Genomic DNA, 15,354 nt, shown 5'->3' on the forward strand with positions numbered 1-15,354 from the left:
GGGGGGGGGGGGCAGGGGAGTGATAGGTGGAGAGCGCAGGAAGGAACTGCACGTGCTGGTTTACACTACGCCAAGGTTGGATGCAAAGTGCTGGAGTAACTCAGCGGGTCAGGCAGCATCTCTGGAGAAAAAAGAATGTATCGCGATCCTTCAATAGGTGGTATTTTGGGTCAAGAACTATTGATAAGGTCTTTCTAGCTCATTGCTCCCCATCCGAAACGTTGCCTATTTCCTTCGCTCCATAGATGCTGCTGCACCCGCTGAGTTTCTCCAGCATTTTTGTCCACCTTCCATTTTCCAGCATCTGCAGTTCCTTCTTGAACATTTTGAGTTACTCCAGCACTCAATGCCTTATTTTGGTGTAAATCAGCGTCTGCAGTTCTCTCTCTATTTTGAGTCACTCCAGCATGTTGACACCCGCCCCTTTTGCTTTCAGCGTTATTTTGTTCCCGCAACCTTGGATTTGCACCATCTACATTTTTTTTCCTTTTAAAAACTAGAAAACAACATATGTAACGTTCGGGAGAGAAAAAAAAAACCACCTTTGGAAAACTGCGGGGGGGGGGGGAGAGAGTGGAACCGGAGATGGCGGCAAGAGATTTGTGTCTCTGGTGATGGGATTGTCCTCTCGGGAGACCTTCCAAGTCTTGTGCTCTTGGTCGAACAGTGGCCTTCTGGACTTTCTCACCCAATCTCGTCGGCAGAACCTGTTTCCAATTTCGCCCCCCCGGTCCCGTCCCGTCCCGTCCCGTCCCCCCTCGCTCGAAATCTTGTCATGGTCCATTGGCAGAAGATCGGAAGATTGGAAGACTTGAGTTGGTGGACTTGCGATCCAACACCAGCGGCTATGACTAGAAGATCTTCAACATCAGGGCCAAGGGCTTGCGTCCCATCACCAGGGCCAATGCGAGAAGATCTCCAACAGAGGGCCAATTCTAGAACATCTCAATCAGAGGGCCATGGCTAGAACATCAACACAAGGGTCATGGGTAGAAGATCTCCAAGACAAGGGCCAAGGGCTTGCGTCCCATCAGCAGGGCCAATGCGAGAAGATCTCCAACAGAGGGCCAATTCTAGAACATCTCCATCAGAGGGCCATGGCTAGAACATCAACACAAGGGTCATGGGTAGAAGATCTCCAAGACAAGGGCCAAGGCGAGTAGATCTCCAACACAAGGGCCATTGGTAGAAGATCTCCAACACAAGGGCCAAGGCGAGAAGATCTCCAAGACAAGGGCCATGGGTAGAAGATCTCCAAGCCATCTCCAGCTTGACTCACATGGACCATCAATGGAAGTGGCAAAAGTACCGGAGCAAAGTTTGGAGGATGAATGTGTGAATTGAGTCCAGATACTTCCAAAGGGGCCGGCGCGGAGTTGGCCAGAGGTGGTCCACTCTCATTAGGTCCAGACTTCCATGGGGACCATCCCCTCTTTGCAGTTCAGGGGAGGCAGGAGGTTTTCCTCGTTCAGGAAGTGGAGCGGGTACTGGACCAGGAAGCCACGGACTCGCGCCAGCTTCTCCCGGGCTTCCCCGGGATTCTCCGAGGCCAGGTCTGGGCTAGAGGCGATCTCCCGCAGGTGGGACAGGCTGGGGGCTGAGTTGGAGGGGACGCACTTGAAAACCTGGAGTGGGGAGGGGCGGGGGAGAGGAGGAGAGGGGAGGAGAGGGAGAGGAGAGGAGAGGAGAGAGGAGAGGAGGGGAGGAGAAGAGAGGGGAGAGGAGAGGAGCGGAATGAAGAGGAGAAGAGAGGAGAGGAGAGGAGAGGAGAGGAGAGGAGGAGAGGAGGGAGAGGAGGAGGGGAGAGGAGGGGGAGAGGAGGAGGAGAGGGAGGGGAGAGGAGAGGGAGAGGAGGGGGGAGAGGATGGGGAGAGGAGGGGGAAGGGGGAGAGGAGAGGAGGAAAGGAGGAGAGGGGGAGGGAGAGGAGAGGAGGGAGAGTGAGGGAGGGGGGGGGGGGAAGGGGAGGGGGGGGGAAAGGAAGAGGAGAGGAGAGGGAGGAGAGAGGAGAGGAGAGGAGAGGAGAGGAGAGGGGAGTGGAGGAGAGGGGAGAGGAGAGGAGAGGAGAGGGAGGAGAGGAGAGGAGAGGAGAGGAGAGGGGAGAGAGGGGAGGGGAGAGGGGAGGAGGGGGGAGAGGAGAGGAGAGAGGGAGTAGGAGAGGAGAGGGGAGAGGAGAGGGAGAGGGAGGAGAAGAGGAGAGGGGAGGGGAGGAAGAGGAGAGGAGGGGAGGGGAGAGGAGGGGAGTGGAGGGGGAGAGGAGGGGGACAGGAGGAGGACAGGTGGGGAGAGGAGGGGGAGGGAAGAGGGGAGGAGGGGAGAGAGGAGGGGAGTGGAGGGGGGATAGGAGGGGAGAGGAGGGGGGTAGAGAGGAGGGGGAGGGGAAGAGAGGAGATGTGAGGAGGAGAGAGAGAGGGAGAGAGGAGAGGAGGGGAGAGGGGAGGAGAGGAAGGGGAGGGAGGGAGAGGAGAGGAGAGGAGAGGAGATGAGGGAGGAGAGGAGAGGAGAGGAGAAGAGGAGAGGAGGAGGAGGGGGGGGGGGAAGGGGAGAGGAGGAAGAAAGGAGGAGAGGGAGAGGGGAGGGAGAGGGGGAGAGGAGAGGACGGGGGGGAGAGAGAGGAGGGGAGAGGGTGGATTAAAAACACAAATGTAATTAAAGCTTGCCAAACACCCGTGTACATATAAAACACTTGTGAACAACAACATGTTTTTGAAACCATTACTCTGGGATCCACTCTTGGTGGAGATGGCTCAGGGCGGCACGGTGGCGCAGCGGGTAGAGCTGCTTCCTCACAGCGCCAGAGAGCCCGGTTCGAACGTGACCACGGGCGCTGTCGGCACGGAGTTTGCTCGTTCTCCCCGTGACCTGCGTGGGTTTTGTCCGGGTGCTGCAGTTCCCCACACGCTCCGAAAACGCACGGGTTTGTAGGCTAATTGGCTTGCTGCAATTGTAAATTGTCCCTAGTGTGTGTAGGATGGTGCTAGTACGGACACAGACCCGGTGGGCCGAAGGGCCTGTTTCCGCGCTGGATCTGCTAAACCTACAACCTGGCTCCACAACGTTCATGCATACTCATACATTAGACTTCGGAGATACAGTTCGTCAGGTCTTAAGTGAGAGGGGCAGAATTAGGCCATCAAGACTAAATAGCTACCTAGACAATAGGTGCAGGAGTAGGCCATTCGGCCCCGAGCCAGCACCGCCATTCACTGTGATCATGGCTGATCATCCCCAATCAGTACCCCGTTCCTGCCTTCTCCTCACACCCCTTGAATCCGCTATCTTTAAGAGCCGTATCTAACTCTCTCTTGAAAGCATCCAGAGAATTGGCCTCTGTGGCAGGGAATTCCACAGATTCACAACTCTCTGGGTGAAAAAGTTTTTCCTTGTACTCCTTATTCTTAAACTGTGGCCCCTGGTTGGACTACTGTAGTGTGGTGTATTAGTTCCATATATATATATATATATGTTACCACACAGATTCTGTATGCTGCACATTCCTTAAAGGACTGTCCCACTTTCACGACCTCTTTCGAGTTTGCCCTTGACTAATAATCATAGCATGGTCGTCACGAGGTCGTAGGTAGGTCGTAGCAGGCCGTGATGTCAGTCGTAGGTACTCGTGGCATCATGTAGGTCGGGGCGTTTTTTCTAGCCTGATGAAAAATGTCCACGAGTAAAAAAGGTCGTGAATTAGGTCGTTGTTGTACAGTGTCTTGGTGAGACCACACCTGGAGTATTGCGTACAGTTTTGGTCTCCTAATCTGAGGAAAGACATGCTTGCCATAGAGGGAGTACAGACAAGGTTCACCAGACTGATTCTTGGGATGGGAGGACTTTCATATGAAGAAAGACTGGATAGACTCGGCTTGTACTCGCTAGAATTTAGAAGATTGAGGGGATCTTATAGAAACGTACAAAACTCTTAAGGGGTTGGACAGGCTAGATGCAGGAAGATTGTTCCCGATGTTGGGGAAGTCCAGAACAAGGGGCCACACACACAGTTTAAGGATAAGGGGGAAATCTTTTAGGACCGAGAAGAGAAAAACATTTTTCACACAGAGAGTGGTGAATCTGTGGAAGGAAGGTAGTTGAGGCCACACAGTTCATTGGCTATATTTAAGAGGGAGTTAGATGTGGCCCTTGTGGCTAAAGGGATCAGGGGGAATGGAGAGAAGGCAGGTACAGGATACTGAGTTGGATGATCAGCCATGATCATATTGAATGGCGGTGCAGGCTCGAAGGGCCGAATGGCCTCTACTCCTGCACCTATTGTCTATGTTTCTATGAAAGGGGGACAGGCCCTTTATGTCACTCATACTTCTGATCCGCCCACAGGCTTGATAGTGAGTTCTCTCTCTCACTCTCTAGTTAAACTAGCTGAATGCGTGGAGATGAAAGCACCGAGTGTTTCCTCCGCAGATCTTCTAATAAAAGACTATGTGTGAGTCTGATCATTTCAACAACCAGTCGATCGTGGCTAATCTGCCTCTCCCTCCCAGTCCCATTCTTCTCCCCGTGTCCCCCCCGACTCCGCTACAGATCCTCCAGTGCTTCTACGCAGCGGCGGTGGAAAGCATCTTGTCCGGGAACATTACCATCAGGTTTGGGAATTGCTCTGCCAAGGACAAGAAGGCTATGCAGAGAGTAGTGCGTTCGGCTGAACGCACTATGGGAACTTCACTCACCCCCCTGCAGGAACTATACAACAGGAGGTGCAACTCCAGAGCAAACAAAATCATGGGAGACCCCTTCCACCCCTGCAACGGACTGTTCCAGCCGCTACGGTCAGGCAAACGCCTCCGTTGCCATGCGGTGAGAACGGAGAGGTTGAGAAGGAGTTTCTTCCCAGAGGCAATTCGGACTGTAAACGCCTTTCTCATCAGGGACTAACTCTACAGAACGTTTTTCCTTCTATTATTTATTATGTAAAAGAATATGTGTGTTATGATTGTGTTTATAATTTGTTTGGTTGTTTTGTTGTTTGTCTTTTGCACAAAAGTCCGCGAGCATTGCCACTTTCATTTCACTGCACATCTCGTATGTGTATGTGACAAATAAACTTGACTTGACTTGGACTTGGCTTGAGAGTTGAAGGAACCTACCTGGTCGTAGATGTTGGCGTTGGTGGTGGCCCTAGCGTTCCAGATCTCCTGGAAGCACTGGTCACTCACCGGGTCCTGGACTTCAGCCATCTCGTCATCAGAGAGCCCGAGGTGTACCCTGAGAGAACGGGAGGTGCACGGTCAAACCTCGTCACAGCCACACATCATGGGGAAGAGTGGCATCCATTATTGGTCCCCTAATTTGAGGAAGGACATTCTTGCTATTGAGGGAGCCCAGCGTAGGTTCACCAGGTTAATTCCCGGGATGGCGGGACTGTCATACGCTGAGAGAATGGAGCGGCTGGGCTTGTACACTCTGTGGAGTTTTAGAAGGATGAGAGGGCATCTCATTGAAACATATAAGATTGTTAAGGGCTTGGACACACTAGAGGCCCTTCGAGCCAGCACCACAGGCCTCCACCCGATCTAGCTCTCTCTTGAAAGTATCCAGAGAACCGGCCTCCACCGCCCTCTGGGGCAGAGAATTCCACAGACTCACAACTCTCTGTGAGAATTGTATTGTATGGTAAATATTATTTTTCAATAATTTAATTATTTTTTTGATAATATGTACACTCTGGAGTTTAGAAGGATGAGAGGGCATCTTATGGAAACATATAAGATTATTAAGGGCTTGGACAAGCTAGAGGCAGGAAACATGTTCCCGATGTTGGGGGGGTCCAGAACTAGGGGCCACACACACAGTTTAACAATAAGGGGTCGGCCATTTAGAACGGAGATGAGGAAACACTTTTTCACACAGAGAGTTGTGAGTCTGTGGAATTCTCTGCCCCAGAGGGCGGTGGAGGCCGGTTGTCTGGATGCTTTCAAGAGAGAGCTAGATCGGGCTCTTAAAAATAGCGGAGTCAGGGGATATGGGGAGAAGGCAGGAACGGGGTACTGATTGGGGATGAATGGTGGTGCTGGCTCGAAGGGCCGAATGGCCTACTCCTGCACATATTGTCTATTGTCTATCATTGCCCAACATCAGTCTAAAGAAGGGCCTCGACCTGAAATATATACACATTACAATTATTATAGAAACATATAAAATTCTTATGGGTAGATGCAAGAACCAGAGGACATAGGTTCAAGGTGAAGGGGAAAAGATTTAATAGGAATCTGAGGGGTAACTTTTTCACACAGAGGGCGGTGGGTGTATGGAACGAGCTGCCGGAGGAGGTAGTTGAGGCTGGGACTATCCCAACGTTTAGATAGGTACATGGACAGGACAGGTTTGGAGGGATGTGGGCCAAACGCGGGCAGGTGGGACTAGTGTAGATGGGACATGTTGGCAAGTTGGGCCGAAGGGTTTGTTTCCACACTGTATGACTCTATGTGGAGCCCAGGACGTGTAGCTTCAGCGGGCGTTGGGCCTTTACCTGTACGTACCTGAAGCAGTGTAGACGGAGGGAGAGGGCAAAGCTCCCGGCCTGGTAGTCTTGGCCATCCATGGTGGAGGTCTGCATCTCGCTGTCTTCCACCAACACCGCCAGCTCACTGTCCCTCTTACCCAGCATGCTCCTGTCATTGATGTTGGCCGAACCTGCTCGCCAGACACAACACACCCTCGTTAGCCCCCGACCCACACTCGCCAAGTATTGGGGGCTGTGGGCGGCACGCTGTGGGGCAGCGAGTAGTGCCGCTGCCTCACCGCCATCCTGACCCTGTGTGTGTGTGTGTGTGTGTTAGGCGCTCCACCCCCTGTACTTACCTTTCTCTGTTTCTTTCCCGAGTTCAGGCCTCGTGGCCAAAGATCCTATAGCAGAGCAAGATAGACTACTCCTGCTAAATGCAATGGACTGACGTGTAGTACGCTATGGAGGGGATCATGGGCATTTTTCCACGCCCATTTTAGCAACCTGAGCCTACCTAACCCGACCCGACTCGCACTGTAATCAATGTTGCGGGGCAACAGTTTGTGTGGGTCAGATTCATAAATCTGTCAGTTCAAACTTCTTGTCAAGAATAAAATTTGATTCTGGTAATTGTCTTTTTTAATGTTTTTTAAATCATTTCTTTTTAAATGGCTCACAAGCAGTGTTTGAGTTGATTTTGTAGTAACCGGAACCGACCCGACTCGCAGGGTGATTGACAGGGGGGGACTTTTTGTGCGTGATATAGGGTTAGATTCATAATTCTGTTAGTTCATAATTCTGTTGATTCTTGTTAAAGAATAAAATGTTTATAAACACACATACATGAAAATTATATAAATGTATATAATCATATAACACACAATTATATTTCTTCTAATCCAATAATGAACTTTATTTCAGACTAGACAAGGGACATTAAATAAGAAACATTGTCTTGGGGCACTCCCTCTCCCCGCTGCCCCGCACGCTGCCCCGGGCCCCGCACTCTCTCTCCCTGCCCCGCACTCTCTCTCCCCGCCCCCGGGCCCCGCACTCTCTCTCCCCGCTGCCCCGGGCCCCGCACTCTCTCTCCCTGCACTCCTTCTCCCCGCTGCCCCGGGCCCCGCACTCTCTCCCCGCTGCCCCGGGCCCCTGCACTCTCTCTCCCCGCTGCCCCGGGCCCCGCACTCTCTCTCCCCGCTGCCCCGCACTCTCTCTCCCCGCTGCCCCGGGCCCCGCACTCCTTCTCCTCGCTGCGGATCCAATCTTTGGCCGGAAGCAAGAAGGCGGGAGCAAGAAAGCGGAACAAGATGGCGGAACAAGATGGCGGAGTCAGGTTGCTAAAATGTGTCCTATAATCACCCATGAATCCGCCCATGAGCGTACCTCACGTTTGCGTGAGAGTAATCCATCTTGCTTCGCTATAAGATCTTTGCTCGTGGCTGTGAGTCTGGAATCAAGGGGTTAAAGGCTCCTGTACCCGATTGGCCAAGCTGCGTCAGTTGACGGTGACTCATCTGAAGCTTAAATACCAGAGTCTCCCAGGATTCTCTCTCTTCTTCGTCGACCCTGACCTGTGAGCAGGCTGCTGGTGTGAGCTGAGGAAGGCCTGGCCACATGGCATAGATCTTTTTGTACTTTCACCATTACTTGTTAACAAATATTGAATTGGGATGGATAAGGGCTGACCTTAGTGTTTTCGGGTATTATGTTTCAGGGTGATATCTCTTTAGGCAGGTTTTAGAGTCTCTGGTTTGACGGCACATTACGTGGCTGGCTGGAGCATTGTTTAATTGTTTGTTAGTCCATCCATATCCCTGACTGGGTTGTTTAAATCAGGTTTGGGTTTTGTGTTCCATTGAATAATTTAAACTATTTTTGAACTTCAACATGGTTTTTGAATTATGTTACGCAGCTCTGAAGTACCTGCATTAGGGAGTCGTAACAAAATGGGGGCTCGTCCTAAGTTTTGAGGACCCTAGACGTTTTTGGGGGTTTTTTTGGTAGGCTTCTGGGGACTGAGGCGGTCTGTGTGTGTGAGGGGATTTTTTCTTCCCTGCTTTGAGGCAGTCTGTGGTGTGAGGGAATAGTACCTGCATTCGGGAGTCGTAACAGTGTGTGTGTGTGTGAGTGCGCGTGTGTGTGTGTGTGTGTGAGTGTGTGCATCGGTGTGTAGTGCATATGCGTGTGAGTGTGTTTGCACTTTGTACCCCTGTGTGTGTCCAGGGGCGGCTGAGGGAAAGTGGGGAGGGAGAGAGTGGGAGAGAAAGGGAAGGGGGGATTGAGATGGGGAGAGAGGGAGGGGGAGAGAGAGGGAGGGGGAGAGAGGGGGGAGGAGAGGGGGAGGGGAGGGAGAGGGGGGGAGGGAGGGGGAGAGAGGAGAGGAGGGGAGAGGGAGGGGGAGAGAGGAGGGGGGGGGAGAGGGAGGGGGAGAGAGAGGGGAGAGTGTGGAGAGAAGGGGGAGGGAGGAGAGGGAGGGAGACAGAGGGGAGAGAGAGAGGGGAGAGGGCGGGGAGAGAGGGGGGAGGGGGAGGAGGGGGAGAGAGGGAGGAGGGTGGGGAGAGGGGCGGGGGGAGAGAGAGAAGGGAGGGGGAGGGGGAGAGAGAGGGCGGGGGGGAGAGGAGAGTGAGGAGGGAGACAGAGGGGAACGAGAGAGAGGGAAAGGGAGAGGGGGGGGAGAGAGGGAAGGAGGAGAGGGGGAGGGCAGAGGGGGGAGAGAGGGAGGGAGACAGTGAGAGAGAAGGAGAGAGGGCGGAGAGAGAGAAGGAGGTGGGAAGAGAGGGTAAGAGCTGCTTTTGGTGGGAACGGCGGGAGACTCCACTCACCGATGATGACCTGCCGATCATCCGCGATCAGCATCTTGCTGTGGATGTAGATCAGCTCGGTGACGGGTTTGTCGAGCTCGGCCTGTGTGCGTAGGCCGCAGAAGGTGATGTAGTTCACCCAGTCATCGCCCACTGAAAGACACGTCCCAAAACACACGCGTCACTCCCCGCTGACTCCAGCGACATGTTTCCCTCAGCTTACAGCCCAGTGGTCAGAGTTAAGGGCCTTTCACCACCTCTGCCGAGTTTGCCCTTGACAAATACTCACAGCAAGTCCGTACAAGGCCGTGACTCTAGTCGTAGGTACTCGTGGCATCAAGTAGGCCGTGACGTTTTTTTCTAGCCTGGGCAAAAATGTCCACGAGTAAAAAAGGTTGTGGATTAGATCCTGAAGGTGGGACAGGCCCTTAGCTCAGGAATGTCTCGGAAGGAACTGCAGATGCTGCTTTAAACCGAAGACAGACACAAAATGCTGGAGTAACTCAGCGGGACAGGCAGCGTCTCTGGAGAGAAGGAATGGGTGACGTTTCGGGTCGAGACCCTTCCTCAGACTTCAGTCTCGATCCGAAATGTCACCCGTTCCTTCTCTCCAGAGATGCTGCCTGTCCCGCTGAGTTACATAGAAACATAGAAACATAGAAATTAGGTGCAGGAGTAGAGGCCATTCGGCCCTTCGAGCCTGCACCGCCATTCAACATGATCATGGCTGATCATCCAACTCAGTATCCCGTACCTGCCTTCTCTCCATACCCTCTGATCCCCTTGGCCACAAGGGCCACATCTAACTCCCTCTTAAATATAGCCAATGAACTGGCCTCAACTACCTTCTGTGGCAGAGAGTTCCAGAGATTCACCATTCTCTGTGTGAAAAAAAAGTTCTTCTCATCTCGGTTTTAAAGGATTTCCCCTTTATCCTTAAGCTGTGACCCCTTGTCCTGGGACTTCCCTAACATCGGGAACAATCTTCCTGCATCTAGCCTGTCCAACCCCTTAAGAATTTTGTAAGTTTCTATAAGATCCCCTCTCAATCTTCTAAATTTCTAGAGAGTATAAACCAAGTCTATCCAGTCTTTCTTCATAAGACAGTCCTGACATCCCCAGGAATCAGTCTGGTGAACCGTCTCTGCACTCCCTCTATGGCAATAATGTCCTTCCTCAGATTGGAGACCAAAAACTGTACGCAATACTCCAGGTGTGGTCTCACCAAGACCCTGTCCCACTTAGGAAACCTGAACGGAAACCTCTGGAGACTTTGCGCCCCACCCAAGGTTTCCGTGCGGTTCCCGGAGGTTTTTGTCAGTCTCCCTCCCTGCTTCCACTGCCTGCAACTTCCAGGAACCGCACGGAAACCTTGGGTGGGGCGCAAAGTCTCCAGAGGTTTCCGTTCAGGTTGCCTAAGTGGGACAGGGGCATTACTCCAGCTTTTTTTGTGTCTATCTTTGGTTTAAACTAGCATCTGCAGTTCCTTTCCTATATAGACGGATACCGGGTGAGAAAAAACTGCAAATGCTGGATAAAATCGAAGATAGACACAAAACGCTGGAGTAACTCAGCGGGACGGGCAGCGTCTCTGGAGAGAAGGAATGGGTGACGTTTCGGGTCTGAAGGCAGAACGATACTGTGTTGGCTTCAGTCCACCTGAGTCTATCATGACTTGGGGAACTAACGCAAGGCCATGGGAGAGCAGGAGGAGGAACTGGATTATTATTTAATATTTAAGAAGGAAAAATACTCACTGTCATTTTTTAAACGCTCGACTATAGAATATTCTCCTCTGCATATGGACCTAAATGAAGAGAAATTTGAATTAGGAAGGTTGATTAGTCTTTCAACTCAGGGGATAGTTCTACCAAGAGTTTTAGCAAGGTTCATAACTTCATTAGTGATAGGAGCAGAAATAGACCATTCGGCCCACCCATCAAGTCTACTCCGCCATTCAATCATGGCCGATCTATGTTTAAGAAAGAACTCCAGATGCTGGAAAAATCAACGGTGGAAAGAAATGCTGGAGGAACTCAGCGGGTGAGGCAGCATCTATGGAGCGAAGGAAATAGGTGATGCTTCGGGTCGAAACCCGTACAAAAATGCTGGAGGAACTCAGCGGGTGAGGCAGCATCTATGGAGTGAAGGAATAGGTGACGTTTCGGGTCGAGACCCTTCTTCAGAATGAACTGCCTTCGCAAAGAATTCCACAGATTCACCACCCTCTGACTGAAGAAATTCCTCCTCATTCGGAGTGGCGGCGCCGCTCTGGCTGCGGCTTACCGGCGGTCCCGTTGTTTTGTGTTTTTATGTTGTTTATTTTGTTTTGGTTAGTCTAGTTTTTTGGTTTTAGTTTGTGTATTGGGGGGGGGGGGGGTTGAAACGGGGTTTGCAGTCTCTCCCTGCGGGGGAATACGACCTTTTTGTCGTATTCCCCTTCTCTGCCTCCGTCTGTGCTGAGGCCTAATGGAGCTGACGACCTCGAGGCTCCGGAGGCAGAGCACCGTCAGGACTCACCCTGAGCTCGCTCCCGTGGGGGTGGTCCGGCTCAGGGCTGGAAGAGGTTGAGACGCTCCCATGAGGACGGCCAGCCCGAGGGTGGAACGAGGCTCCCGTCGGAGCGGCCGAGCTCGGGAAGGTGCGGCGCTGGCAGCCCGAGGGAGGTTCGGCGCCCAAGTCGGCGCGGCCCGGTCCGGGGGAGGTTCGGCGCCCAAGTCGGGGCAGCCCAGCCCGGGGGAGAAGCGACGCCCATGTCGGGGCGGCCCAGCCCGAGGCTGAAGACGGCGCATTACTCACGTGAGGGGACTGGGATGGTGTTCTGGCGGCGGTGGCCTGAGTCCGGGGTTCGGCCGCGGGCCAGCAGCTGCTTCTGCAGAACTGGTGGGCGGCAGCTTCAACCACCCCGGGCCGCGGTGTTTGAGCCGCGGGACTGTTCTTAACATCGCCCGGGGGGGGTATCGCCCCAGCGCAGAGGGAGAAAGGAGGACAGTGACTGCGACCTAAGACTTTTGCCTCCATCACAATGAGGAGATGTTGGGTGGACTCACTGTGGTGGATGTTAATGTGTGTTTATTGTTGTTTTATTGTATGGTATTATATGGAAGGCGCTATAGGTGCATCAAATCCAGGACAAATAGACTCAGAAATAGTTGCTTTCCGAGAATTATAACTACTATTAATTCTAATTCACACATGCACTGACTTCACTGCCCAACACGGACTTCCACCTGTATATATGTATATATGTATGTAGCGCCGCAGTAATTGTGCACCTATTCCCCCCCCCCCTTCTCCCTTCTGTTTTTGTTTTTTCTGTTTCTTGTTTTTTGTGCTACATTGTATGTATGCACTGAGTACGAGCAGCTTTCAGTTTCACTGTACATGTATAGTGACAATAAATGGCATATCTATCTATATCTATGTATGACTGCTGCAATTTCATTCAGACTTTGGTCTGAATGACAATAAAAGGCTATCTATCTATCTATCTATCTATCTATCTATCTATCTATCTATCTATCTATCTATCTATCTATCTATCTATCTATCTATCTATCTATCTATCTATCTATCTATCTATCTATCTATCTATCTATCTATCTATCTATCTATCTATCTCCTTTACTAAAGGAACGTCCTTTAATTCTGAGGCTGTGCCCTCTGGTCCTAGACTCTCCCACTAGTGGAAACATCCTCTCCACATCCACTCTATCCAGGATGGCTGCCAAAGGGCAGAGGCCTGTAGGGGGAGCCACCGAGCTGGGCCCTGCTCATCCCCAGAGACCAGAACGATCCCAGGAATGAGTGGGTTTACATACGATGAGCGTTTGTCGGCGCTGGGCCTGTACTCGCAGGAGTTTAGAAGGATGAGGGGGGGACCTCATCGAGACTTCCCGAACAGTAAAAGGCCCGGATAGAGTGGATGTGGAGAGGATGTTTCCACTAGTGGGAGAGTCTAGGACCAGAGGGCACAGCCTCAGGATTAAAGGACGTTCCTTTAGGAAGGAGATGAGGAGGAATTTCTTTAGCCAGAGGGTGGTGAATCTGTGGGATTCTTTGCCACAGACGGCTGTGGAGGCCACAAGTCAGTGGGTATTTTCAAGGAAGAGATAGATAGAAACAGAAACATAGACAATAGGTGCAGGAGTAGAGGCCATTCGGCCCTTCGAGCCTGCACCGCCGTTCAATATGATCATGGCTGATCATCCAACTCAGTATCCCATCCCTGCCTTCTCTCCATAACCCCTGATCCCTTTAGCCACAAGGGCCACATCTAACTCCCTCTTAAATATAGCCAATGAACTGTGTGGCCTCAACTACCTTCTGCGGCAGAGAATTCCACAGATTCACCACTCTCTGTGTGTGAAAAAAAATGTTTTCCTCATCTCGGTCCTAAAGGATTTCCCCCTTATCCTTAAACTGTGTGTGGCCCCTTGTTCCTGGACTTCCCCAACATCGGGAACAATCTTCCTGCATCTAGCCTGTCCAACCCCTTAAGAATTTTGTAATTTCTATGAGATCCCCCCTCAATCTTCTAAATTCTAGCGAGTACAAGCCGAGTCTATCCAGTCTTTCTTCATATGAAAGTCCTGACATCCCAGGAATCAGTCTGGTGAACCGTCTCTGTACTCCCTCTATGGCAAGAATGTCTTTCCTCAGATTTGGAGACCAAAACTGTACGCAATACTCCAGGTGTGGTCTCACCAAGACCCTTCTTGAAGATTCTTGATTAGTGCGGGTGTCAGGGGTTGTGGGGAGAAGGCAGGAGAATGGGGTTGGGAGGGAGAGATAGATCAGCCGTGATTGAATGGCGGAGTAGACTGGATGGGCCGAATGGCCTGATTCTGCTCCTATCACGAATGATCATACAGGACGCTAATCGCTAATTCCCGAGGGATCATCATACCGGAATGTAAAATGGAGGATGGTCTGGATTGAGTTGCCTTCGCCTGTTGACAAATCGCCCTCGAAACCCGGTAACAGTGGAATGACAATGTATACACGATAGGTCTTCCTTGCCCTGCAATAGAGGGGAGAAAATATCCTTTGTAAATGAGAGCTATCATATAACATATAACCATATAACAATTACAGCACGGAAACAGGCCATCTCGGCCCTACAAGTCCGTGCCGAACAAAATTTTTTTTCCCCTTAGTCCCACCTGCCTGCACTCATACCATAACCCTCCATTCCCTTCTCATCCATACGCCTATCCAATTTATTTTTAAATGATACCAATGAACCTGCCTCCACCACTTCCACTGGAAGCTCATTCCACACCGCTACCACTCTCTGAGTAAAGAAGTTCCCCCTCATGTTACCCCTAAACTTCTGTCCCTTAATTCTGAAGTCATGTCCCCTTGTTTGAATCTTCCCTATTCTCAAAGGGAAAAGCTTGTCCACATCAACTCTGTCTATCCCTCTCATCATTTTAAAGACCTCTATCAGGTCCCCCCTTAACCTTCTGCGCTCCAGAGAATAAAGACCTAACTTATTCAACCATCCAGCCAAACATCCCGTATATTTGGGCTAAATTGGTTTTGTCCCGTACGGGACCGCCCTTGTCCCGTATTTGACCGCTGCTACTCGGATCGGGTCGGACCCCGCCTCACCCGTCCCGACGTAGTGCAGCCCGTGGAGTGCAGCAGCAGCAGCAGCAGCGCCCTCGCCCGTGGCCCCGTCGGTCGCTCGGCAGCCCAGCCAGCTGTCCGACCTTTGGACCTTCGCTGACCTTCTCACGGCCGATCGTGAGTTGGACAGAGCGCTGGACTGTGCGGGCAGCCCCCGGGCTAAAACTCCTCAGCTGGTCTGGCTGGGCTTTGTGCACCCGGGGCCAACTCATCATTCACCCAGACACGGCCCAGTGGTCAACAAATTGCCGTGGGGAATTTGTCCCAAATTTTGACCTCTTCTCCCTGATTTGGGAACGAGAAAGTTGGCAAGCCTACGGGGAGAACGTGCAAACTCCGTACAGACAGCACCCGTGGTCGGGATGGAACCCGGGTCTCCGGCGCTGTGAGGCGGCAGCTCTACTCGCCGTGCCGCCATCTTGTTTGCGGTGTTTCAATATCCAGCACTAATTGTCCGT

At 51.9% G+C, this 15,354-nt stretch overlaps 1 protein-coding gene across 1 annotated transcript in view; it reads right to left on the reverse strand.

Annotated features, from left to right (window-relative positions):
* Positions 1-680: 680 nt before the first annotated feature.
* Positions 681-15,354, reverse strand: part of LOC129715539 (phospholipase D2-like) — a 22,807-nt gene continuing 8,133 nt past the window's right edge. The window contains exons 6-11 of the mRNA XM_055665415.1: positions 14,172-14,285; positions 11,020-11,069; positions 9,284-9,415; positions 6,493-6,646; positions 5,101-5,218; positions 681-1,625 (exon numbers count right to left, since the gene is read on the reverse strand). Of these exons, the coding sequence (XP_055521390.1) occupies positions 1,401-1,625; positions 5,101-5,218; positions 6,493-6,646; positions 9,284-9,415; positions 11,020-11,069; positions 14,172-14,285 (793 nt within the window). The 3' untranslated portion in view covers positions 681-1,400. The remainder of the gene's footprint in view (positions 1,626-5,100; positions 5,219-6,492; positions 6,647-9,283; positions 9,416-11,019; positions 11,070-14,171; positions 14,286-15,354) is intronic.

Source organism: Leucoraja erinacea, unplaced genomic scaffold (assembly GCF_028641065.1).
Source record: "Leucoraja erinacea ecotype New England unplaced genomic scaffold, Leri_hhj_1 Leri_122S, whole genome shotgun sequence".
In the NCBI taxonomy this organism is placed as follows: domain Eukaryota; kingdom Metazoa; phylum Chordata; class Chondrichthyes; order Rajiformes; family Rajidae; genus Leucoraja; species Leucoraja erinaceus.